At 44.7% G+C, this 25,759-nt stretch overlaps 1 protein-coding gene across 2 annotated transcripts in view; it reads right to left on the reverse strand.

Moving 5' to 3' along the window:
* The window catches only part of ASB3 (ankyrin repeat and SOCS box containing 3), a 381,448-nt gene extending 356,076 nt beyond the window's left edge, over window positions 1-25,372 (reverse strand). The window contains exons 1-3 of one of the 2 annotated variants that reach the window (XM_069234073.1): window positions 25,074-25,206; window positions 1,353-1,437; window positions 701-905 (exon numbers count right to left, since the gene is read on the reverse strand). In XM_069234073.1, the coding sequence (XP_069090174.1) occupies window positions 701-896 (196 nt within the window). In that variant the 5' untranslated portion in view covers window positions 897-905; window positions 1,353-1,437; window positions 25,074-25,206. Of the gene's footprint in view, window positions 1-700; window positions 906-1,352; window positions 1,438-25,073 lie in introns of both variants that reach the window. The other variant, XM_069234074.1, reaches the window with a different exon arrangement.
* Window positions 25,373-25,759: the final 387 nt, after the last annotated feature.

Here is a 25,759-nt window from a genome sequence, read left to right on the forward strand (position 1 = left end):
TTATGTTTTTTATGTTGGGTGAGCGAGGTGATGTGGTATTCTGTATCTTAGGCTACTGTAACTAAGTGCAACTCAAGTATTCTGTAACTAAGTGATGATGTGTTATCTGTAACCATCACATCATCACTAGAATGTAGAGAATGCAATTGTAATAGAGTTCAATTGGAAAGACCATGTAAACCTCACCAAGTTCTGATATGTTGTGGTTGGGGTCTGTGCATTACATGGACTTAATAAAATGATATTTCACTTCTTTTACTTGACACTGCCTGAGGCTATCATTTGCATCTAACACCTTTATTTAGTAGTTTTTTTTATCCCAGGATGCTGGAACGAAGCGATTTTAGTGGGCTTCTGCAAGGGGAAATTCACTAACTTGCATTTCATTCATCTAGCAGATTGTGTACAATGGAGAGGGGGTATTTTCTACAGCTCATTGCACTATTTTGCCATTATAGCGCAATCTGATTCCATCATAGTTGAACAACTGGCTTTGGAAACATTATGAGCATGCAGGCATATTTATAGTAGGAAAAGGTGACCTCTCAGTTTCACCGACAATAAAGTGAGCTGTCCCTGTAAAAGTAAGCTATTGCTTGTTAGATCTATAGAAACGAAGTGACGGGTTATGCACCTCAACGCCTAAAGTTAACCATACACTGTGTGTCTTTACCGCTTTAATGTGGTATTGGAACCTTACCAGCTTGAAGTAGTAGTCTCAGACATTTGCTGGAGTTGTGAAAAGCTGCTTCGTGAATTGGCATCCACCCTCGGTTATCCGCTACGTCAACACTACTGCCTCTTTTAATGAGCCTCTGCAAACATTTGACGTTGCCACTTCTTGCTGCATGCCCAACGCTTGAGCATCTATCCGAGTAGGCCTCGGTGAAATCCATGCTTGACACCTGGACGGAACAGAAAGATGGACAACTGTCACTGTAATATATAAAGAAGAAAATATATTAATCAACAACAAAAACCCATTCAGTACTGAGCTTTACACTAAAGAATGAGGTTTGAGTGATAAGAACAACAATGTCGTAATCTTTCAATGGGGGGCAGCGACTGTTAATTAGTGGACTTAAGATCAGTAAAGAATTTCCCCAAATATTGATTTTCAGATTAGTGACAGGTGGGTCCACTGCTTTAAACGAGTGCTTTTCAATTCACGGTACAGTGTCAGGCATGTGCAACACTACATTTGTTTCTGAGACAGCAAGTTGGTGGCAGGACTTGTATTCAATACAAAAAATAACAAAGGGTAAACTTAACAGAGCTTTTTTGTATACATAGCGTTTGTCTAAAGGCAGCTCTGTCCTTGTCTGGATGCTTATTAAAAGGCCCAAACACACCTGTTGCAGAAATCTGTACTACATTTCAGGCCTCTCGGTGGGGGATCGGGACAGTTGAAAAGCTTGGCGGGTGCTAAGGAGGGAGCTGAAATTAAAAAAGTAAGAAAAAATTAAATATTGCTAAAGCACAGGTAAGCAATCACTCTTCAATTTACTCAACACATAACTGTGCCTTTCAACAGAACTTTGTATGACCCTGTCTGTCCCTTCAAGCATAATGTCGGAAGTGTAGAGATGAAGCATGACATCCTTTTGGGAGTGTGAGGGCTCTTGACATTGAGCAATCAGATCCTTGAATCTGGTATCTCAGGTTACTTCCAACCGATTCCCTCTCCTTTCGTCCTAGGAAATGCATACTCCTTTTATTTATGCTGCCTGATTGGGTGGCGTGTATGTTGGACCTTTATTCGTCCCTTCTCCCTACCGTGTTGTATTATCGAAAAATAAAGACTGCTCTGCCAACCTTAAAAAAAAATTAAAAAATCTAACTATCACAAGGACATAGCACCCATTACACAAGACACTCTGCCAAAGTGAATTCTGTGAGAATTCTCCAGTGATTTTAAAGAGTTTTGTACATTAAAAGATAATGTAACTGAAAATAAAATAAGACATTCAAGTTAAGATCAGGAAATAAAAGTGTATTGTGGAGGCTACCATTACCCCATCTCACGACTAACGGGCTCAGTTAGTAGGATCATGGATAGCAAAGGTACGAACGTTTGCAACAGAAATGGACTGGTTCTCTTTGTGTTGTGATCCCACTGAATGCTAATCCCGAGTTTGGGGAAGCTCCAGATGAATCGAGAAACCAGGAAGTCCAGATGAAGAAGGTGAAGATAATTTATCTAGTTTCAGTGACACCAATAAGAGGGACTGCTTTCTGTAGGAACATTAAGCGCTGTACCTAGGTGTTGTCAAACGTCCTACTGGTTTGGGAGCCAACCAGAAGAACATTTTTCAGAGAAAGAGCAGACTTTCGTGGAATGTGTTTCAACCCTAATATGGAAATGTACACTATAACGATCCACATTTAGCGAGCCACTCACTAAGTCATTGATGGACGAGTTCATACATAATTACGAGGATTAATTCAGCAACTTCTTATTTTCTACTAAATTTAAAAGAACAAATCAATGTGTTTTGTTCCTAATTCTTTATAGAATCTCTTTGGGTTGCAATATTTATACAGAAAACACATTTTAATAAATGTTTAAAAAATGTAACTATTTACAAATAGAAAATGAAAATATCCGCTATATATTTTGATGAGTGGTTAAAATGGGGTAAGGGCACATTCATTTAATCTATACGCACCATGATTTCTCATGAATGTGCACCTCTTATTTTTCAAATATTAATTTATTTTCATTGTATTGGGTGTAGATTGAACCTGGAATGCGTGAAGAAATATACCAGTGATGGTTCTTACAAGGAGAAATACGACTAGTAGATTGGCGTGAAGGTCAAAACCAGGTAAGAAACGCAAATTATAATAAAAGTAAATCTATTTTGGCTATATGCCACTTGTTGTGGGAGACACCTAGAGCACTGTTCAGATAACACCAGACTCAGTGCCAAGTGTAGGAGATATGCTGAGCTAGAGGATGGTGTGATCCTCTCATGTGGGATTTCATAACTAATCACACTCTTATTTAGTTGTAGAAAATAACCGACAGTTGTTAATTTGGGAAAGAATCATAGGCACGGTTTGATTTAATGACAGAAACCTTATTAATGGATGAGAAAAATAAGGATAGTCTGTACCACTGAAAGAGAAGGAGAAAACAAGTATGGGTCAAGTCGTCAAACGAATGAAATTATTATATAGATGAATGCGGTATTTAAAAAAGAAAATTGGGCATTGAAGAGAGTAGACTCGCTACGAAGGCACTGATGCACCCCAGTATTGTATAAACAGATGTGCATCATTTAGGAATTACAATTTATGCCTTATAGCATTACTTTAATGCCACGTTAACACCAGAGGTGTCTTGGTGCTGGAAACTTCCTAACAAAGTTAAAAAGCAGGGCAAGGTACAGGGGTGGCTTATTAAAAATTAAAAGCGGAGTAGAGAGATGGCTTATAAAAGTTCAAATAATTAGGCATTTCCTCATAACCAAAACGTGGCACATTTGACAGCTGTACACCCAGACATGACAGACAGGAGCCCCAAAATGAATGTTGCTTCTTGGCCGAGGACAAACAATGGCAGCTAATGCAAAGGGCCCACACCCTGATGTGGATGATATTTATGGACCCTCTGACTCAGAAAGGAGCGGCGGAGTTTATAAAAGTCTTGGTGAACAGAATACAATGTTTTGGCGTCAATTAGCGCAGTGGTTTCCAACCTCTGGTCTTGAAATTGGAGCTAAAAATTAAATTAGTATCCTCAGATTGGTTCGTGGCAACAGTGCAGGAGCATCAAACAGAATTTAGTTTGAACAATGTGTGGCTTCAACTGAATTTAGAAACACTCAAACCTTCCTAGTAAAATTAAAATGTCTATTTTTTTATTTAGAATTTGTTTGCAAATTAAATAAAATGTGTTATCATTTGTGTATGTGTTTGATGAAGGCTTGTTTCTGTATTTTTGTGTATTGTTTGGCGGTTCAAATCATCAACAATATTTAGGCCATGGTCCCCGACTTTCAGTAATGACTCAGTGAGGGGTCTCCAGATTCTAATAATGATTCAGTGGGGGTCACCGGGTTCCAACAATGATAAAATCGGGGCCCTCAGAAGGTTAAGAACCATTGCATTAGCGTGAAGCAAGCAAGCCCGATAATGAACACACAAGCTGGCTTGATTACGCAAAATATGAGCAGCTATTGTTTGTACTTTATGGCTTGGTCAAAAGCACTCTTTGAGAGCCATAAGTAGACACCATAATCAAAACACAAGCTGGACTAAGGCATGAAAGGCTGCTATGCAGTTGGAAAAGTTCAACTATTTAAAAATGTGAGGGTCCTTAAGTAAAACTAGGAGGTCCATCTGAAGAAGAGAAGAAATCTGAGGAAGCAAAGACAAATTGTTGTTGAGGACAATTTATACATTTTTGGCTGACACATATGGAAGGGAACAGGAACCATGGTTAATGGTCAGAAGCAAGGCATAGCAGATGTTGGCTTTGGTGCCAAAAAAGCATCCTTTAAAAAAAAAAAAAAAAAAAAAAAAAAATCGGAGTGTGAGAAAGTGACTCTTTTGACATGGTTAGCCCCTGACTTTTTGTCTGGTATTTGATGTGGTTTCAAAGTTGTTAGTGCCCAGGGCACATGCTAATCCTGGGCCAGATCTCTTTCCCAAGACTGTTGTGCCAATGCATCACAATTGGCAACACCTTTAGCTGCCACTATAAGGCCCTAGTAAATGGTACTTAGGTACCCAAGGCAGGGGGTTCTAAGGGTAGGCCCCTGAGGGCAGCAGCCCAGATTGTGCCATGTTCAGGGACCATGCATCCAGCACTGCCATTGCAGGCTGAGTGTCCTGGTGCAATCCTAAAATGCAGAACTGACATGGCACACAGCCTATATGACCTGTCCCCTACACACTGCATGCAATATAGGTAAATCATCCCTCTGGCAGGCCTTTCAGCCCTAAGGCAGGGTACACTATACTGCATGTGTGGGCATAGATGCATGATCAATATGCCCTACTGTGTCCTTACCAAACCTGGGAGATAGTAAGTGTACAGAGCAGCAACAGTGGTCAGTACGTGTTTCCCAGCTCCATGACGGCCACTCTGTGCCCTGGGTTGTTCGGTATCAAACAACTCAGAAGAATAGATCCAAACTGGTACTGGATTTATTGCAAAATGTGACCCCTGCAAAAGCCAACTAACCCTAGCCTCGTTGCTGGCCAGTCACACCAAGCCTGCCGCCAACAGACAAGATTATGGAACCCTGGGGTGAGAGCCTTTGCTCTCTGGCTCCAGAAAAAAAAACCCTTCCTGGGCAGAGATGTTACACCTCCTCCCCCAGGAATGTGCACAGCCCCGCCTGTGAGCTTCAAAGGGCTTGCAGCTCTTGACACTCGACGCCCAGCCCTGCTGCTAGCAGCTGATGGCCCCTCCTGTTGCAAACCCCCACTTTTGGCAGGAGCAACGGTGGAAAAATTCACAAAGGAGAGGAGGAGTGGCCAACCCTGGCTTGCACCACCTCTAAGGTGCTGCATGCGAGGTGACCCCTCCATTTCATTTTCCTCCTTCTTGCATGGTAGGAAAATAGCCAATCAGGGACAGGGAAGTGGCCTCTGCCCACAGGAAGTGGTCACATAGTTGGTGTAACCACCCTAAGGTAGATGGCCCACTGGCCACTACTAGGAACCTCCTAAAAGCCCACTAAATGCAGTATTTAGTGGGCACCCGAAGACCTGCCAATCAGATTCGACGGACACAAGAAGGCTAGCAACAAAGAAGACCCACGGCTCGAGAACTGAAATCTTGCTGAACCAAGAAAAAGGTGCCAAACCCTGCCTGCTGCACCCAGGACTAGACAATCACCGCAGAGGGGTTAACTGGACATCAGACAGACTCTGCAAAACCCCAGAGGACCTCCAAAATTCTGGAAATCGTCACAGACCTCCCTCCAGATTTAAGGCATCTCATCCCTGTAAGCAAGAAGCAGAAGCCAGTGAAGTCCAGTTCACTGACCGGCTGCTGACCAAGGAATCGGACACAGCAGCCAGACCACATTTCACCCGACAGACCTGGAGGACAAACCCTGTAAGTGTGCCAAGTTTGTTGGCACTGAAGCCTCCTGTGGCTGAATCGTGCAATAGCCAGGGGTACAGAACCCCCACGTCAAACACCCAAAAGAAATGTCCAAACTGGACGCTCTGAAGACCAGAAGCAAGCACTAATCGAGGGACTTCATGACACATAAGAACCACCTGCCAGAATGGCCTTGCTGACCTGCAACCCACCCTCAAAGTGACCTGCTGCCTCGTTCCAAGCGCACAGCTCTTGGCTGACAAATCTGCTCTGCACCCAGTCTCCCTGGCCCCTGCATCAGAGAACCAGCTGTGCTTCAAGGGTCCCCCATCCCTTGCGAACTTTACACTCCAAGGGGACCCACCTGACTGACCTTAAAGTCTGCCTGTGCAGTGCATTTCCAAGTGGTCCCCCTCGCCTGACCTGCACCAGCTCCAAGACTTTTAGCAGATGCTCCCACTTGAACTGGGAACCGCCCGAACTTCTCCGGCTGGCCCACAGGACCCCTCAATGAACTTGACCTAAAAACAGAAGGAGATATTGGTGAATGCATTGCCTGATTTTATATGCGTTTTTAAAGTTTTCTCCCATTGATTCCTATGGTGCGTAATTACACACAAAAAGACTATTTTTGCTAAACTTTGAAAAATCATAACTTAAAAAGTACTTACCCAATATTGATGATCTTGGTCTTAAAATGTTTTATAAAAATCTGAAGTATTTTTGTAAATTGGTCTCGAGGTATTTTGAGTGTGTGTCTACATTTATTGATACTGTGAGTACAACAAATGCTTAGCACTTCAACAAGATAGGCCTAACTGCTCGACCAAGCTCCTACAGAAATTAAAGCATTAGGTGGTCTAGTTTTCACCTCTGTAAACCAGGTGGGCTTGCTCAGACTTTCTGCACGGTGCACATCATTTTTTTACACTATAAAGAGAGGCAGCCTACTACACTGAGACAGTGCGCTGTCATTAACTGGTTTCCCCTCCACCATACAACTGGCAAATGCCTCTAAGGAGATCACTTCAGGGCCTTGCAGTTCCAGCATGACTTGGGCATCATCAAAGTTATTTAAAAGGCCAGCTCATAAGACTGAATTATGGTCTCTAAATGTTGTATGTGAATATGCAGAGGAATGACCCCTAAGAGAGATGCCTATGTGAGTCCAAAAACTTCAATACAGCTCTCTGAGGCCACACCAAGAGCTCAGGACCTGAGAGCACAACCTGTAGACCATGAACTCGCTTCAGCTGGGTCCAGGTGCTGGTGCAGGATGTTGGGGAGCCTGTTATGTCCATGAGGCTCAGAACAGGAGGCCAGCAGACTAGCTTTTGGAGTCACTCTGGTAGTCCTGTGTTCAGGTAAGATGCAGGGCTCAACAGCAGGTCAGGCCTCTGAGGGTTCAAGACAGGCTCCAGGTAGCAAAGCTGTCCTTCCAGGCGCAGCAAAGCAGTCTTGCAGTGTGCACAGCAGGCCTCAGCAGCAGGCAATTCTCTGAGAGTCCTCCTGCAGGTCCAGGAGTGAACAGAAAAGTGGGTCTGAAGGTCATATTTTTATACCCTGATGCCCTTCTTCTGAAAGCTGGGAGAAGCTTCTGGAAATGTGCACTTTACAAAGGGAAACAGCCATTACAGCGCGGTTGTTTCCTTGACTAGCCTTTACCACGCATGTGTTACAACACATGCATCATTACAATGAATAGCCTTTACCACGCGTACCATTACTACAATTGTAATGGTACACGTGCTAAGGGCTATGCGCAGTAATGAAGGTTATTGGCGTCTAGGAGGAAACGGAAAGATCATTCTGCTTCCTCGGAATGAGCTGCGAGGCGAGGGCGGTTTTCAGGTTAAGTGCAGAAGGTGGGGAGTTAGGTTTTAGGGCGGGTCGTTTTTTTGGCTTAGGGCAGGGGGATTGGGTCTTGGGGTACTATTTTAGGGAGGGGCGGGTTTAGGTTTTAGGGTGGGGTGGTTTTCGGGCTTGGGGGTTATTGGGCCGGGTGGGGTAGTTTTAGGGAGGTGGCGGGGAGGGTGAGGTTTTAGGGTGGGGGGTCGGATTCGGGGGGTCGGATTTCAGGCTTAGAGCGGGAGTTTGGGTCTGGGAGTACTGTTTTAAGACGGGGTTAGAATTTAGGCAGGGGGAGATGATTTTTGGGCTTAGGGCTGGGGAGATTGGGTTTGGGGGTGGGGAGGTACTGTTTTAGGGAGGGGGCGAGGTGGGGCATTGGGTTTTAGGGCAGGGGCGGGGTTACATTTTTAGGGAAGGGGTGGTTTTCGAGCTTTGGGGCATTGGGCCTGGGGGTACTGTTTTAGGGCGGGGTTGGGATTTAGGGCAGGGAGATGGTTTTTGGACTTATGGCGGGGGGGTTGAACTTGGGGGTGAGGATACTGTTTTAGAGAGCGGGTGGGGTTAGGTTTTAGGGCTCAGGGCAGGGGATAGGGTTAGACTAATGTAGGGTTCAGGGTGAGGGAGGAGCAATTTTTAGAATGACTGGGGGGGGTGGGAAGTCGCACTAGGACCTTTACCACGCATATGCCTTTAAAACACATGCTTTTACAATATAATCCGTTATAAAGGCATGCGTGGTAAGGGATGTGTGCAGTAATGGCATTCTCGTTGTAACACACTCCTGGTAATGATGTGCATTTCAACAGAATGCGTGGTTCCGACATACAACCCTTTACAAATACACATAACAAAACAACGTCTTGGTATATGATAGAATACCTACCACTTTCACCCACTTCTGGTCACTCTTCCACCCCATGGGATTAACACAAAAGCCTTGCCAAAACATTCAGAACTCCTTGAGATTTCAAATTGTACACAGCTGGCTAGCCTCAAGATGGTGAGGCTATACAAATTAGACACTCCTAGGGCTGGAAAACCTCCTGATCAAGACCTATTGGTTTGCTTTCTGTTGCAAATATAGAGATAATCAGTTTAACTTTAGCTTAATATCTTGGACATTTTGCCATCTTTCCCTATTTGAAATGGCTTGCAGTGTACCCTCTCATTTATTCAATGTTTCATCACTATCAAGCAGAATGCTGCATGCTCTTTTTGGCTAGGACTGTAAGGCCTGGACTGTTTGTAATGTGCTATGAGGCAGCCAAACACTCAACATAAAACTTTTGACAGACCATTTCACACAAATCCAACAAAGCAGAGATATGCCAGTTAAAAGGCTACGATGATGCCCCCAGGAGCACTTAACTCTTACATCTTTGTCATAGACAAATGCATAAGCATCCAACAGCATGGAGATATTTTCCATGCCCATAGCAGCAATTCGTACTGTGAAACAATGCACATAGATGACATCTAATACAACACATATCACATGCATGCAGTACTGCTCAGATATTCCTTAATGTTCAGTTTCCTCTTCCACACAACAGCATAAACCACAACACACAGCAATGTCCAATACAACATTTTAGAGAGATAACCCTTCACACATCCAACTCTGAACAGATAGGAATATGTAGCCCTTATTTAAAAGTGGTCCGTAATATACTGTGTGTGACGCCACGAGGACCTGCGGCTCCCCACTTGCGGACAGCGGGCAGATCGGCGGTCCGAGTCCTGGACAGCCGTTTCTGCTGCGGGCCGCGTTTTGAGCCACGTTTTGCCTGCTGCCTAGTTTTCGGTCCACAGCGTGACCAGTCAATCTTTCTTTTTTTGGTGCTGTGCCCGCTTTTCACCCTTACAATCTCTCTTACCTATTCTTTCTGCCTTTTTTCTTTTTTTCTCTTTCTTTATGGTTTGACTCTTTGCCATCTTTTCTTCGTCCCGGAGTCTGTGTTTCCTTCCCTGCATGCTTTGCCTCCTCTTTTACACCATGGTTATTTTTCCATTCACTCAAATGTGGCTTTTCCCAATTCAAGATGGTGCCACTTCCTGTTTTCCAGTATACAAGCATAGTTGGTCTTCTGTTCCTTGCGTTGCAAACACTGCTGTTCTGGTGGTGCTCCTCGCTCCTGTTTCTGGTGATTTTTGGACTTCTCCTGTTTTTTCTTGGCTGCAGTATTGCTGATTCCAGTTTATATTACACTTCTCTTTTTGCTTACCTCCTTTACAGGAGTTCCTTGCTTCTGAGGTTTTTCCCAGGACTGGGTTTTTTCCTCTGGGACTCCTTCTGGAGGTCACTGTCTGCTTGGTGTTACTCTATCAGCAGCACCGTGGCTACTGGAAAGGGTTGCCCTTACCTTGGTCAGTCCAGAACCAGCAAGAGACCACGCAGTGCCTCGAGATTGACAAACAACCGCAGTAAGAAGGATTCAGATCGTGACAGATTGCAACGCCAAAAGAATCCGCATTGCCCTGGAACCATGGACGTCCAACCTGATGATGCCGTGGAAACTGCGCAGTCTATGCTTCATACTATACAACTACAGACTAAGGAATTACAACAACTGCGTACCGAGAACACAGCTCTGAGGCAAGCATTGGTGTCACGGTCCAGTGATATACCTGCTATTTCTGTTTCCACGCATCGTTATACTGGAGATCCAAACACGTTAAAGGGATTTCCGGACGCCTTAATGGTATACTTTGCGTTTCGACCCGCTCAGTTTACCCAGGATAAGACCAAGGTTGGTTACCTGATAAGCTCCTTGTCCGGCGCAGCCCTAGCTTGGGCAACCCTTTGGTAGCTGCCAATGATCCGATAATATCCAATTATTCAGTCTTTCTGCAAGCCTTTAAACAGATGTTTGAACGACCTGGATTGGAAGCTGCTGCAGAAGAGTCGTTATGTGAGATACAACAAGGGAATCAGGATGTTCTGACTTACATAACCCGATTTACACAACTGGCGGCGGAAACCACGTGGGAAAATAAAAGATGAACTGGTGCATTCTACTCCAGTAAGATCATTGAAGTCACTGATGGACCTGGCACTTAATATTGAGTACCGTTTACGAGAACGTAGATTAGAAAAACGAAGATCCAGGGTCCAGTCTCCGACAGCGGTTATTCGCCCGTCTCCACGTCGTCCTGAAGAAAACAGAGCAGAATTCCCCGCTACTACGGAGGAAGAACCCATGCAGATTGATGTTACCTGTGGCCCATTATCTGAAGCAGAATGAGAGAGCCGACGACGTAAAGGCTTATGCCTTTATTGTGGAAGTTCAGATCATTTAATTTGAATGTGTCCCATCTGTCCCATCAGACCTTCAGGAAACGCCAACTCCCGCCCCCTGCGAGAAGGAAGGGGACAGGAGGTATTGAAATTCCTTCAATCTGCTACTCCAGAGAAGACAACTCCACTCTTTTAATCATCTCTGTGATTCTTCAGTGCCCGAACCAGGAAGAACTATTCTTGCCGTTATTCGATTGTGGAGCCAGTGGTATGTTTTTAGATGAGGAATGGGCTAAAGAAAAAGGAATGCCTCGTGTTCCTAAAGAAATCCCAGAACACGTCCAAACTTTAGATGGTTCTCCTCTAACGTCTAGACCAGTGATTGATACCACGCCCAACCTTTGCCTGCAATTTGGAAGACATAAGGAACATGTGGCCTTCGACCTGATATCTTCCCCAAACCATACTATGATTTTGGGTATTCCTTGGCTGGCAAGACACAACCCATATATAAACGGGGAGACACGGACTATACCCCTTTCCTCTCACTTTTGTCAGTTGCATTGTTATTCTAATGACTCTTACTGGTCACCAAAAGGGTCCATGTTTTCCTCCAACGAAGCAAGCAGTACTATTAATGTGATTCAAGGAGTACCCAGATGCTATCAGGGGTACTCTGACGTTTTCCAGAAACCTCAAAGATCCATTTTGCCTCCTCAAAGGGACTATGACTGCTCTAATCCTTTAATACCAGGGAAGTGGTCCCATTTGGAAGAATGTATTCCTTATCAGAACAGGAAAAGAAGGTGGTCAAGGAATACATAGAGGAAAAACCTACAAAGCTCCCTCTTCATCCCATGCTGGGGCTCCTCTTTTCTTTGTACCTAAAAAGACTAAAGATCTCCGCCCCTGTATAGACTTTCGAGAGTTGAATGAGATTACCATCAAGGATAGGAATCCCTTACCCCTTATTAAGGATGTTCTGGAAGCAGTTCAAGGAGCTACAATATTCACTAAGTTAGACCTAAGGGGTGCCTATCATCTCTTACGAATTAAGAAAGGTGACAAATGGAAGACTGCTTTTTGTACCTCGTTGGGCCACTTTGTAAATCGTGTTATGCCTTTTGGTCTTACCAACGCCCCTTCCATTTTCCAAAGATTTTTGGATACGGTTTTCTCTGATCTTTTGAACCAGAGAGTCGTACTCTATTTAGATGACATTCTAATATATTCTTGCAGTCCCGAACAACACACTCAACGTGTTCTTCAAGTTTTGGAAAGACTCCGACAAAATAATTTGTTCTGTAAACCATAGAAGTGTGAGTTCAACAAGACCGAAGTTCAATATCTAGGTTTTCGTATCAATCCAGTTGGAATTGTCATGGCCCCTGAAAAGGTACAAGCCATATTAGACTGGCCTTCTCCTACGTCTGTCAAAGAAATACAGTGCTTCCTAGGGTTGTCCAATTTCTATAAGCAATTTATAAAGGACTTTGCCCAACAACAAGGATGTATAATCCAGACCATCAAAAAAGAAGGCCTAAAGAAGGGGTTCATTTGGACAGAAGAAGCAGAAACGGCCTTTCAGACTCTAAATCTTGCCGATATCCGGAGAGCAATATTTCTATTACTCCACACATCATTGAGCCATGTCGCATTGTAGGACTTGTTCAATCTTTTCTTGATCGGGTGAAGACCAAGTATCAGAAGTTATCCATGGAAGAATGGAACACTTTAAATCCCCACTTACAAAATCATCAGGAATATTACTTTCATAAAAACACCATATTTTTGCCTACCGAGAAGGTCCAGACAGAAGCTTTGCAAATGTGTCATGACTCTCCTATTGCTGGATATCGCGGGATTAAGAACACACAGGAACTACTCCTTCGCTCTTTTTGGTGGCCCACATTAAAGTCCGATGCTGAAAGATATGTAAGATCTTGCCCAATGTGTGCTCAAACTAAAACACCTCAGACTAAGCCAGCGGGTCTATTGATGCCCTTACCAGTAACCTCCGTTCCATGGCATACGGTAACCACAGATTTTATATGTTCTTTGCCATCTTCTGCATGTTATCAGGTCATAATGGTTACAGTGGACTCCTTTACTAAGATGGCCCATTTTTTAGCCCTTAAGAAATTACCCACTGCTAAAGAAAGTCTTTATACAAGAAATCTTTCGATTACATGCTGTTCCTCAAGTAATTATTTCTGATCGTGACCTCAATATGTATCCCGTTTTTGGAGAGAGTTTTGTACATTTGTACATATTGATGTGGCTCTATATTCCGGTTTCCATCCGCAGACCAATGGTCAAACAGAACGCCTTAACCAAGGACTCCAACAATATTTGCGCTGTTTTTGTAATGCGACTCAGAATAATTGGTCTTCTTACCTACCGCTGGCTGTTTTCTTATAACAATACAGTCCATAGTGCAACTAAGTCGACACCTTTCTTTTGCACTTATGGTTTTCACCCTAGTGCTTTTCCTAATGTCACTCCTAAGGACTCCCCTGTTCCTGCAGTTACCTCATTTGTTGGTCATCTCCATCAGGTCCAGAACCTGATACGTGGCAATATCTTGGCCACAAAACGATATATGAAGAAGGTAGCTGATGCTCGGCGTAATGCTGCTCCATCTTTTCAGCCCGGGGACTAGGTCTGACTTTCCTCTAAATTTCTGCCTTTTTGCTTATCCCAGAACAAGTTCAAACCTCGTTACTATGGGCCTTTTCGAGTTTTGCATGTGATTAATCAAGTCTCTGTTCGACTTCCCCTGCCATTGACTTGGAAAGTGCATCCTGTATTTCACGTATCCCAACTCAAGCCTTTTGTTGCAGATTCCTACCAGAGAACTGTCCATGGTCCTCCTCCTCTTTTGGTTGATGGTCAGCCTGAGTATGAAGTACAGGAGATATGCGATTCGCAAATTTTTCGGAATCGCCTCCAGTTTTTGATTCATTGGAAGGGCTATCCCATTAGTGACTGTTCAGGGGAGGATGCCTCCTCTATCCATGCTCCCTGCTTGGTCCGTACCTTTTTTCAGCATTTTCTGGACATGCCTGGGGCTTCGGGGAGGGGACCTACTGTGACGCCGCGAGGACCTGTGGCACCCAACTTGCAGACCGCGGTCAGATCGACAGTCCGAGCCCTGGACAGCCGTTTCTGCTGTGGGCCGCATTTTGAGCCACGCTTCGGGCCGCTGCCTATTTTTCGGTCCACAGCGTGACCAGTCAATCTTTCTTTGGGTGCTGCTTTGCGCTACGCCCGCTTTTCGCCCTTATAATCTCTCTTACCTATTCTTTCTGCCTTTTTTCTTTTTTCTTGTTTTCTATTTCTTTATGGTTTTCTTCTTAGCCATCTTTTCTTCGTCCCAGGAGTCTGTGTTTCCTTCCCTGCATGCTTTGCTTCCTCTTTTACACCATGGCTATTTTTCCATTCACTCAAATGTGGCTTTTCCCAATTCAAGATGGTGTCTTTGGAACTTCCTGCGTGTCCCTTCCTGTTTTCCAGTATATAAGCATAGTTGGTCTACTGTTCCTTGCGTTGCAAATACTTCTGTTCTGGTGGTGCTCCTCGCTCCTGTTTCCGGTGATTTTTGGACTTCTCCTGTTTTTTCTTGGCTGCAGTATTGCTGTTTCCAGTTTATATGATGCTTCTCTTTTTTCTTACCTCCTTTCCATGAGTTCCTTGCTTCTGAGGTTTTTCCCAGGACTGGGTTTTTTCCTCTGGGACTCCTTCTGGAGGTCACTGTCTGCTTGGTGTTACTCTATCAGCAGCACCGTGGCTACTAGAAAGGGTCGCCCTTACCCTGGTCAGTCCAGAACCAGCAAGAGACCAGGTGGTGCCTCGAGATTGACAAACAATTGCGGTAAGAAGCATTCAGATCGCGACACTGTGCTATTTATCTCACCCTGTGAAATTTGATATGCTGCATTTTGAATTCACCAGGTACGGTAAAGAGCGCCAATTACCAGTATCCCCTAAAAAACATGAATATGCAGCTTTTGCTGCTTTCCACACAAAATCTGCATGTATAGTTAAATACAGTTTTCTCCCTGTTACATTTTGGCACAATTAACCTGACAAAACTTAAAGCGGGAATAATCAGGAGGATGCAAACTTCATCGTACTACTTTTAATTGTGACTCAAAGACAAACAGGTGTTTGTAGACACATTTGCACTCACTGTAGTAAACAACTACAGAATACTCTACACACCAACAAAATAACTGATTAAATACTCTGGGCCAAAACAGCATATATATGCAATTAGGTGTATATTGTGTCTCCCTAAAGCCTTGCTGCCTGCAGCTAAACGCAATCACTTAGCAAGAATGCTTGCAAGCCAAATAGCCCAAGCAGCAACTAAGCATTTTTACAGGCTACCCATGCCAATTCATTGAACTTCATAAGCAATTAACTATGAATTATTAAAACAAAAATGTGTATTGCACGGAAAGAATTTAAGTAATTGGGCCAATGACTTTCTCCTAAACGCACAGGGTTGGATTGATCACGTGGGACACAGGAAAAAAGCAGGTGGAGGAAGGGGTTGCTTTTGGAGGTGGTCTGACGAAGGTATCATCAGCCTGTGCAGCCTGGAAAACCAACTTGACAGAGTATATCTACACTATTTGCCACCATCCCCAAATCCTGCTGGAGACAGTTGGACTGACCAGCAACAGTCACTTCATGCAAAATGGGCCTAGTATGATCACCTTTTCCACAGGTGCTTTTAGTTCCAAGAACAGTTCTGGAATCCTTCAATGAATACTTTGGAAAACCTCATGATTATGAGAATAGAATGCTTGCTGTACTAAAGATAAAGAACATCCTGCTAGAAATAGGTTGTAAATGAGGGTAGGAGGTGATGAAGATCATATTTAAACATTGAATTTTCCTGGCAGCAGGGGATTTGCCTGAAATAATAAACCCCCCACTTTGACCCACACCTCTAATGCTACCAAACAAGTAATGCAAGCATTCACGAGATTCCAAGGGGTGTGGAATTTAATAAAATATTTACTTGTCCATGGGACAGGTTGGCACTTAAATCGAATTGTCCTGTAAAAAATTCAATTTGTCCCTTTGGTGCCATGTAGTGCTACGACAAATTATGGTAGCAATCTTATTATGTAAGAGCACTGATAATAGTCTCTATGATTTAGCCAGGGCTACTACTATAGTAGAGCCTGGATACTTGCAATTTTAATCCCTACTACAGCAATTACATTATTTTGCTACCATTCCGCAGATCTACATACTGGGGCTGGAGGAAGCAGTAAGCAGCAGTTCCAGGGCTGAAATGCCTTTGAATCTGCAAACCTACTAACTTGCATGTTTTAAGGATTTTTACCAGCTCTTCTCTAATCTTTTCCCATAATGAGAAAGGTTGGAAATTTACTCCTGACAATGGCAGAAGTAGAGGTTCTTCCAGGGTTGGGGAAAAAGTGGTTGGAAGGAAAGTGAACTTGTAAATGCTCAATAGATTTTCACATGAGCAAATCTACACATGCATATTTGCTCGTGCTAAAACAGTTCACAAATATTTTCTGGGAGTATGATTTCCTTGTCCACTTCTATAAGTTTTGTGAATTCATGAAAGACACAAATTCAAAGACATATACCATGGGTGCACTTTTGTGACTTTCTTTAAGAACTGGGTCCCTAATTAGGTCTGGCCTTAAAGACATTTTGTTTTTATTAAACGTTTATTTCTCTATCTATCGGCTGGCTTTACTGTGAATGATAGCATTCTGCTTTTCCACAAGGAGCATACTGGCACGTTAAGTAGTTTTGTTCAGTGATATAAACTACTGTGGTAATTAGTGGTGTAACAAAACTGGAGGGCCTTCCCGCAAAGAAAATGGAGGGCCCCCCCTCCAGACTCACTCAGGGCAGGTACTGTACTGAGTGGCCCCCCTGAAGGGAGGCTGCGGGCCTTTGTCACCCCACTGGTGGCAATGTGTGCTTTTATGAGACCAAAAACCTTTTCTTCTTGTCAGTGTTTGTTACAATGGTGAGGGCCTGGCAGCTTCCACAACAATAAAGTCTTACAAAAGCCATGTCAAAACAAGACATGCATTGAGGAAACCAAAAAACTCACAAAAAATGTTGGATTGGTTGGCTTTGCCACTGCTTGTTTATTTTCATGCTTACCATAATCTTGTTAAAATTGTTACACGGATTTTCTATTAGGAATATTTTTGGGTAATGCTAGCATGCCTCAACACATTTTACTAAATGACGCTTCAAAGAAATAGCACCAAACATTTCAAAGTAGCGAAACTTTTTTTTTCCTGCTTGCATTTGTTTTTGAACGTTTTATTTTGAAAGCAAAGAATCATCACTCTAGCTTACAAGCTTCTGCAAACATTTGCATCTAATCAGAGAGCATTCTGGCAGCATTATACTTAGCCTCATATTATTAAACTTTTCAAACGTGTGTGTACACTTTTTTTTTTTTACTGGAACCACTGTCAGTGGTTCCTTAAAACATTTATTCACAGCGCTTACCCTAATAGTGAAGGCTTTTAATTAATTAACCATAAATACAAGTTTGAACAGCATTAAGATGTGGGCACAAATATTACCTCAACTGCAGGCAGACCCCTTCTCTGTAAACTGGCAGCCAAAGGGTTTGTGCTGCAAGGGATTGGGCTTACTTGTCCCAAGGACAAAACAGACATAGAAAACTTGTTGCCCTCGACCCCATACAATATGTCCCGGGCGTTGGGTGTGTTAATAAACTTGCTGCTAGTGTCTGCTGTGAGAGGAGGCATGTAAAGCTCTGTCAGTGAACCCCCACCCTGACCCTAAGTGAACCCCCACCGTGACCCTACGAGCAAAGGAAGAGATCGGGTTACTTAGTTGAAACCGCATTAAATAACTAATGTCAAGTCTGCAAGAAATCATTCTGGAGCGATCCTTCTGTACTAGGTCAGCCCACAGCAGGCGGACTTTAATACTAGGCAGGGCCAGGCACAGCCCCTTCTGTCTTCAATCCACATCTAAACATGCACCAAACCTCCCCACTCCCCCAGATCTCCAAACCCGCCCCTTCACTCACCAGCCCCCCAGATCTGCAAACCTGCTCCTTCACTCACCAGCCCCCCAGATCTCCCAACCCGCTTCTTCACACTCACCAAGCCCCCCAGTTCTGCAAACCCCCTCCTTCACACTCCAGTCCCCAGATCATCCAACCCACATCCAAACACTCATCAGCCCCAGATCTGCCAACCCGCGTCTTCACACTCAACAGCTGCCAGATCTACCAACCCACATATAAACACTCACCAGCCCCCCAGATCTACCAACCCGCTCCTTCACACTCACCAGCCCCCCAGATCTGCAAACCTGCTCTTCACACTCACAACCCCTGCATATCTGCAAACCTGCTACTTCACACTCACCAGCCCCCTAGATCTTCAAACCTGCTCCTTCATACTCACCAGCCCCCCAGATCTTCAAAACTGCTCCTTCATACTCACCAGCCCCCCAGATCTGCAAACCCACTCCTTCACACTCACCAGTCCCCCAGATCTCCCAACCCGCTCCTTCACACTCACCAAGCCCCCAGATCTGCAAACCCACTACTTCACACTCACCAGCCCCCTAGATCTCCCAACCCACGTCTTCACACTCACCAGCCCCCAGATCTCCCAACCACCGTCTTCACACTCACCAGCCCCCCCGACATCTCCCAACCTGCATCCTCACATTCACCAGGCCCTCAAATCTGCAAACCTGCTCATTCACACTCACCAGCCCCCCGACCTGCAAACCTCCTCCTTCACACTCACCAGCCCCACAGATCTCCCAACCCGCTCCTTCACACCCACCAGCCCCCCAGATCTGCAAACCCACTTCTTCACACTCAACAGCCCTCTAGATCTTCCAACCCATGTCTAAAAAGTCACCAGCCCCCCAAATTTCCCAACCGTCACCTTTACACTCACCAGGCTCCCAGATCTACCAACCCGCTCCTTCACACTCACCAGCCCCCCAGATTTCCAAACCCACGTCTAAACACACACCAGCTCCCCAGATTTCCCAACCTGCGTCCGCACAGTCACCAGGTCCCCCAGATCTCCTAACCTGCTCATTCACACTCACCAGCCCCCCCAGATCTCCCAATCCCATCTTAACACTCACCAGCCCCCCAGATCTTCTAACCCATGTCTTCACATTCACCAACCCCCCAAATCTCCCAATCCAAGTTTTCACACTCACCAGCCCCCCCAGATCTCCCAAACTGTCTTCACTCACCAGCCCCTCAAGATCTCCTAACCCACACCTTCACACTCACCAGCCCAAGATCTCCCAACCCACGCCTTCACACTCACCAGCCCCCCAGATCTCCCAAACCACGTCTTCAGCCTTACCAACCCCCCAGATCTCCCAACCCACGTCTTTAGCCTCACCAACCCCCCCAGATCTCCCAACCCACGTCTAAGCACACGTTGGATGTACGCTTCGCAATGGTATGGTGCGCTTGAGGTCTATGTCCATTACATGTACAGCTCACAGTGGTGTGCTGCACTCGTGTGGACTATGTCAATTACATGTACACCTCACAGTGGTGTGCTGCAGTCATGCGGACTGTGTACATTGGATTTACATGTCGTGATGGTGAGCTGCACTTGTGTGGACTATGTCCATTACATGTACACCTCACAGCGGTGTACTGCACTCGTGTGGACTATGTCCATTACATGTACACCTCACAGCGGTGTGCTGCAGTCGTGTTGACTATGTCCATTACATGTCCACCTCACAGTGGTGTGCTGTACTTGTGTGGACTATGTCCATTACATGTACACCTCACAGTGGTGTGCTGCACTCATGTAGACCCAACCCCCCAGATCTCCCAACCAACGTCTAAACACTTGTTCGATGTACATGTTGCGATGGTGTGGTGCACTCCTGGACTATGTCCATTACATGTACACTTCACAGTGGAGTGCTGAATATCGTGTGGACTATGCCCATTACGTGTACAAACCTCCCAGTGGTGTGCTGCAGGTTTGTGGACTATCTTCATTGGATGTACATGTCGTGATGGTGCACTGCAGTTGTGTGGACTATGTCCTTTACATGTACACCTCACAATGGTGTGCTGCAGTCATATGGACTATGTCCATTACATGTACACCTCACAGTGGTGTGCTGCAGTCGTGTGGATTGTTTTTTTAATGTACATGTTGTGTTGGTGTGCTGCACTTGTGATGACTAGGTCCATTACATGTACATCTCACAGTGGTGTGCTGCACTCATGTGGATTTTTTATTGGATGTACATGTTGTGATGGTGTGCTGCACTCATATACCTTGTCGCTTCATGGCAATGCTCTCTCCTTACAGTGGATCCAGCTCGTGTTATGGTAACAGCCTCACAGTGGCAAATGCATGGTAAGAGCCTCACTGGAGGAAATGTGCCTTTTCGGAGTGGTTATGGTTTCCTGTCTCTTTGGGACCCTCTTCTGCGGTATTCTGACATTGTGCCAGATTGCTTGTCCTCTCCTTCTACATGTAAAATGGCTTTCACCCGTTGGTTCATGTAACTCTCCTGAAAGACTGACATAACTTGATGCAGAAAGTTCAGAGGTGCAGTAGGAGTTCAGTTTCCTAGGAAGTGTTCCTTGTTGAGAGACCTCTGGTGGCCATTACTGTCTAATGCACGTAAATTGAAAGCAAGCTTTCAGTCTCCATTTTCATTATGACCCTTTTTAGGTTGATCATAGCAGCGCGCAACCGCTGTTTTTATGACATATTGGTATCTATGTGGGCTTTTAGCTACACCCACCTCACGCCCATTACTATCACTCGTTCATGGGCTTGCCTTTAAAAAATCCTTAATCATTAGTAAATGGTTTACGTTTGTCCCTCCTTGGGGCAGTTTTGTTACAGCCATGGCCATCGACCCTGTTACACAGATAATTGCACATTTTCCAATAAGTTTGACTGCAAGCAAACTTATTTTTCTTTTTGTGTCTCTCCTTCATGCTCATGCTGGCATGGTGCTTTAAATTGGCTTGCTTATGTCAACTGTTTTACTTTTCATATTCAATTTATGTGGCAAGAAAAGTCCAGTTAGAAATTTACAACGCTAGTAGCTCTAACTCGAACAAATGCGAGACCCACTGCATTGCAAATGCTTGTTTGACATTTGTGGCTAACAATTTTAACTGTTTATTGCTGGTTTCCCTTCACAAACTCTAGCCGTTTTGTGTTATGTTACATATTGTCTTGATTTTTAGGCCGGGCTTGACAATGCAGCTGTCACCAGATGTAATGTGATCAGCATTACAAAGAGCTTTTTGCAGTACTGCATAAAGGTGCAAAGGCTGCACCCACGCGTGGGTAACCTGGACTACATGCTTTGATTGGTGCAGAATTTGTGTGCTTCCACTGAAGAAAGTGCTTCTCTTCCCCTCCATATATCTTTCTTTTCCAAAGCCTGAGCCAGCAGCAGTATGGCTGCCAGAACTTGCACTTTCAGGGGTACACAAATAATATTGAGAAGGGCTTAGGCCCCACCCTCATGTTAGTTCCCCCTGAGTACATGATTTGATTTGGCTGAGTTTGTGTGCTTTCACTGTAAAGACTGCTTGTATTGCAATGTTTGGCTTGTGAATAAGCGTATACTCGATGCAGCAGGGCTGAGGTGGGTATGGTGGCAGCAGAGATCATGGCTACAAGCCTGTTCGGTCTATTATGAGGTGCTATGATACACCCACTATGTTTGTGAATAAATGATATATTTACTGTGAAAAGCACATGTGAAAGTTACAAAACATTTAAGGGTAGGTTGTCATTTATCTGTGTTAAAGTCTACACAGAGGAGTTTGGTTTCATGCAGTCTCACAGATCACCTGTGTGGTAGGATTACCGTAGTAGACAGGAGTGCAGATGTATGTTATCCTCTGTGACAAACTGTGGGTAGAGACAATTTGCACGGTGAGAATCCTTGTTTACCTTTCTTAGGAGAGATAAAATGTTGCTTTGCCAATTGTAATGTTGTGTACTATGTAATGTTAGGACTCTTGGCTGCCTTGCGTGGGCTCCAGCTCAAGAACCAGGATCAGCTTCTCCTGCCTGCACCTCTGCAAGTACCAGTCTGTCTCTAGGCCCTCCCTTTCCCTGCCTACCTAGGCCCCTGCCAAGCATGTCAGTGATTTTTCTAACATAAAACAACATTTAAACATCAGTAAATTAATTGTACACATTTCAAATTGTCACCAATTAGGACAGCACGAATGAACCATTTTTTTGTAATTTTTAATTGTGATGCAAAGATTTTCATTGCATCAAAAGAAATCAAGACACTTTACTTAGTGAAGCTCAAATGACAAATATTCACTGAAACCAGCAGGTCCCTGTTCCCAGAAGCCCTCCACCCCCTCTCTACCCTCCCCATGGGCAGCAGGACCCAGTGCCCAGAAGCCCTCCAGCTTCATTCCTACCCCTCTTTGCAGCACGTCCCTGTGCCCAGAAGCCCTCCACCTCCCCTGGGCAGGGTTGCAGGCACCCAACTCCGCCCCTCTTCAGTCTCTGTATTGTTGCACTGGTGCACATTACTGGATCTCCTGGAGGATGGTGGGGACAGTGACAGGTGCCCCTCTCCCCCCCCCACTCCCCACTTATTACCCCCCTCTAAGGCAGACCCCTGGACCGGTGCACGCCCCTGAATCTCACCAAAGGGTGGTGGGTAAAGTGGTGGGTGAGGTGCCAAGTACCCTCCTCCTGTGACCGCCACTCCTGTCACCCCTTCCTGTGACACTCCCCCCAGTCACACCCTTCTAAAGCAGACGCCCTGTGTAGGAAGCTGGCTCTACATATACTACAACAAAGTGAGATATAGTGTGCACAGAGTCCAGGGGTTCCCCAGAGGCTTAACAGAGGCCAAAGTAGATAATACTAATGCTCTCTTTTGAGGTAGTGTGGTTGAGCAGTTAGGCTTATCAGAGGGTAGTGCAAAAGCATTTGTTGTACGCACACAGACAATAGAAGAAGCACACACTCAATGATTTACCTCCAGACCAATAGTTTTATATTGCAAAAATGTATATATTCTTTATTTTTAGAACCACAAGATTCAAGTTGCAGGTAAGTACCTTAAAGGTTTTGTATTTCAAACAGGTATCAACAGTACTTGGTTTGAAATAGGTAAGTAATACAGTTTTTGAATTATTGGCAAAAAGCTATTTGAAAAACGGACACTGCAGTTTTCAGAAACAGTTCCTGGGGGAAAGAAAAGTTAGATCTGTTTACAGGTAAGTACAACACTTACAATTTCAGTCTCTGGGTTTTAGGAAGTCCACCGGTTGGGGTTCAAGTTAACCCCAAACACCCACCACCAGCAACACGGGCCTGGCCAGGTGCAGAGATCAAAGTTGAGCAAATTTAACATGGGCTTCTATGGAGACAAGGGGTACTCGGAATCAGGTCAAGACTCATGCATCCAGCGAGGGTGGGACTCCTTGGTTGTAGGATTCTTCAGACAGAGCTGCTGTCCTCTGGAGTTCTTGGTCCTTTTGGGTGCAGGGCAGTTCTCTGGAGTTGGCAGAGGTTGCTGGGCCCGCTGGACACATTGCTGGTCTTTTTGCAGGTTCTTTGAAGCAGAAGACAGGCTGGTAGGGCTGGGGGCAAAGCAGTTGTCTTCCTTCTTCTCTGCTGGGGGTTTCAGCTTAGCAGTCCTTCTTCTTGTAGGTCCCAAGAAATCTGGTGAGCTGGGTTCAGGTAAGCCCATAAATATAAGATTTAGAGGTGTTACAGGGGTCAGAGGGCAGTAGCCAATAGCTACTGTCCTGGAGGGTGGCTACACCCTCCTTGTGTCGACTCCCTTTGGGGAGGGGGCACATTCCTATCCCTGTTGGTCCCTGTCCTCAAAACCAAGATGGAGGATTCTGCAGAGAGGGGGTCACTTCAGCTCTGGACGCCTTAGGGGTGGTCCCAGCTGAAATGGTCACTTCTTGTTTTTCCTAGGTTCCCCACAAACTGGCTGTCAAAAGTGGGGGCTTTGTCCGGGGGCGGGCATTTCCACTAGCTGGAGGGCCCTGGGGCACTGTAACACGAGGCCTGAGCCTTTGAGGCTCACTGCCAGGTGTTACAGTTCCTGCAAAGGGGAGGTGTGAAGCACCTCCACCCAGAGCAGGTTTTGTTTCTGGCCTCAGAGAGCACAAAGGCCCTCACCAAATGGGGTCAGAAACTTGTCTGCTAGTGGCAGGCTGGCACAGACCAGTCAGTCCTACACTAGAGGATTGGGTAAAGTACAGAGGGCATCTCTAACGTTTTATATATGAATTCCCATCACATGCAAAAGGAAGCCCTAAATATGTAATCAATGTTTTAACTAGACCTAGCATACCAACCCACCAGGAACAGTGTCAACCCCAGCTTTGGCTGCTAAAATGGTTATGGGAGCTCACTATGAACTGGCTGGCAGACAGTTGTTGAAATGTAAATGTGTGGGTACCGAAAAATTCCAGGGTACCTGTCTGCTACTGAGAAGTTCAGGGACTCTCACGATAAACGTGTTGCATTCTGTCCTTTCAAATTAAATAAAAGCAAACCTACTCAGTAGCTGTGAGTACCTGCCCAATTCAATCATTACTGATGGGAACAGCACACATAAAACTGCGTGTTTACAAAAACGAGGGACTCTCCCACGCACTGCACGACAAGCAGTCTGCCATGTGACGGCTGGTAACATATTTATTAAAAGTGGTAGGTAATCAAACCCTGCACGCAAACTACTTGAAAGAAAACTAGAAAAAGGAACGTGTACACAGGTATACAAATAAGAGAACAAACCATATCTAAGAAAAGGGGTTACAATAAAGAACAGCTGCAAGGGCACAGTCATCGCTCTAACACACAGTGTACATCCCCACATTTTACCCGTGGTACTTGCCTGTGAGCTTCGCAGGCGTGGGAGGGCTACAACAAGACTACTTCGGCGCTGCAAGGGATGACGGACAACCAGGAAAATTCATCCTAACTACAAAGACCCAAGGATGACGAAACTGGCTGCTGCTCGCACAAAAATATGGTGTGTTCGCGATACTGCACCACCGAATGGAGAAAAATGAAAACAAGCAAATGAAGTAATCAAGTTACATGGCGCCAGGATGAGTGAATTTAGATCATATGTTATGAATAACCGCCGTAATGAATTTTAAAACCATTCTGGGTGTTTCTATGTTAGTGATCAAAATACCGTTGGTAATGTGAATTTTATAGAACAATCAGCGTAAACAATTCCATCTTTACGTTTTTCAGTAAATATTAGAAACTAGTAAACTAGGCAACCATCTTGAATTTCCAAAATGTTACTTCGTAACCTAAGAAGGGCAGATTTATTAAATAATGCCTTTTGTTTTCGACACTGTTGTCCTCCGGTGCCAACCTGGAATATCTAAGCATTTCACTAAATACCTACCCGTATTTTTCGTAGATATAATTATGATGGCTGGTTTTTTACATGATCTTCATTTACGTATTATTCTGTAGTCCTATTTTGCTTCCTATCTTTTTTATATTGATCAAGTCCTTTACACGACAGTAATGGTACTCATCAAAAGAGAAACACAAGCATAG

The sequence above is a fragment of the Pleurodeles waltl genome, chromosome 5 (assembly GCF_031143425.1).
Source record: "Pleurodeles waltl isolate 20211129_DDA chromosome 5, aPleWal1.hap1.20221129, whole genome shotgun sequence".
Lineage (NCBI taxonomy): Eukaryota > Metazoa > Chordata > Amphibia > Caudata > Salamandridae > Pleurodeles > Pleurodeles waltl.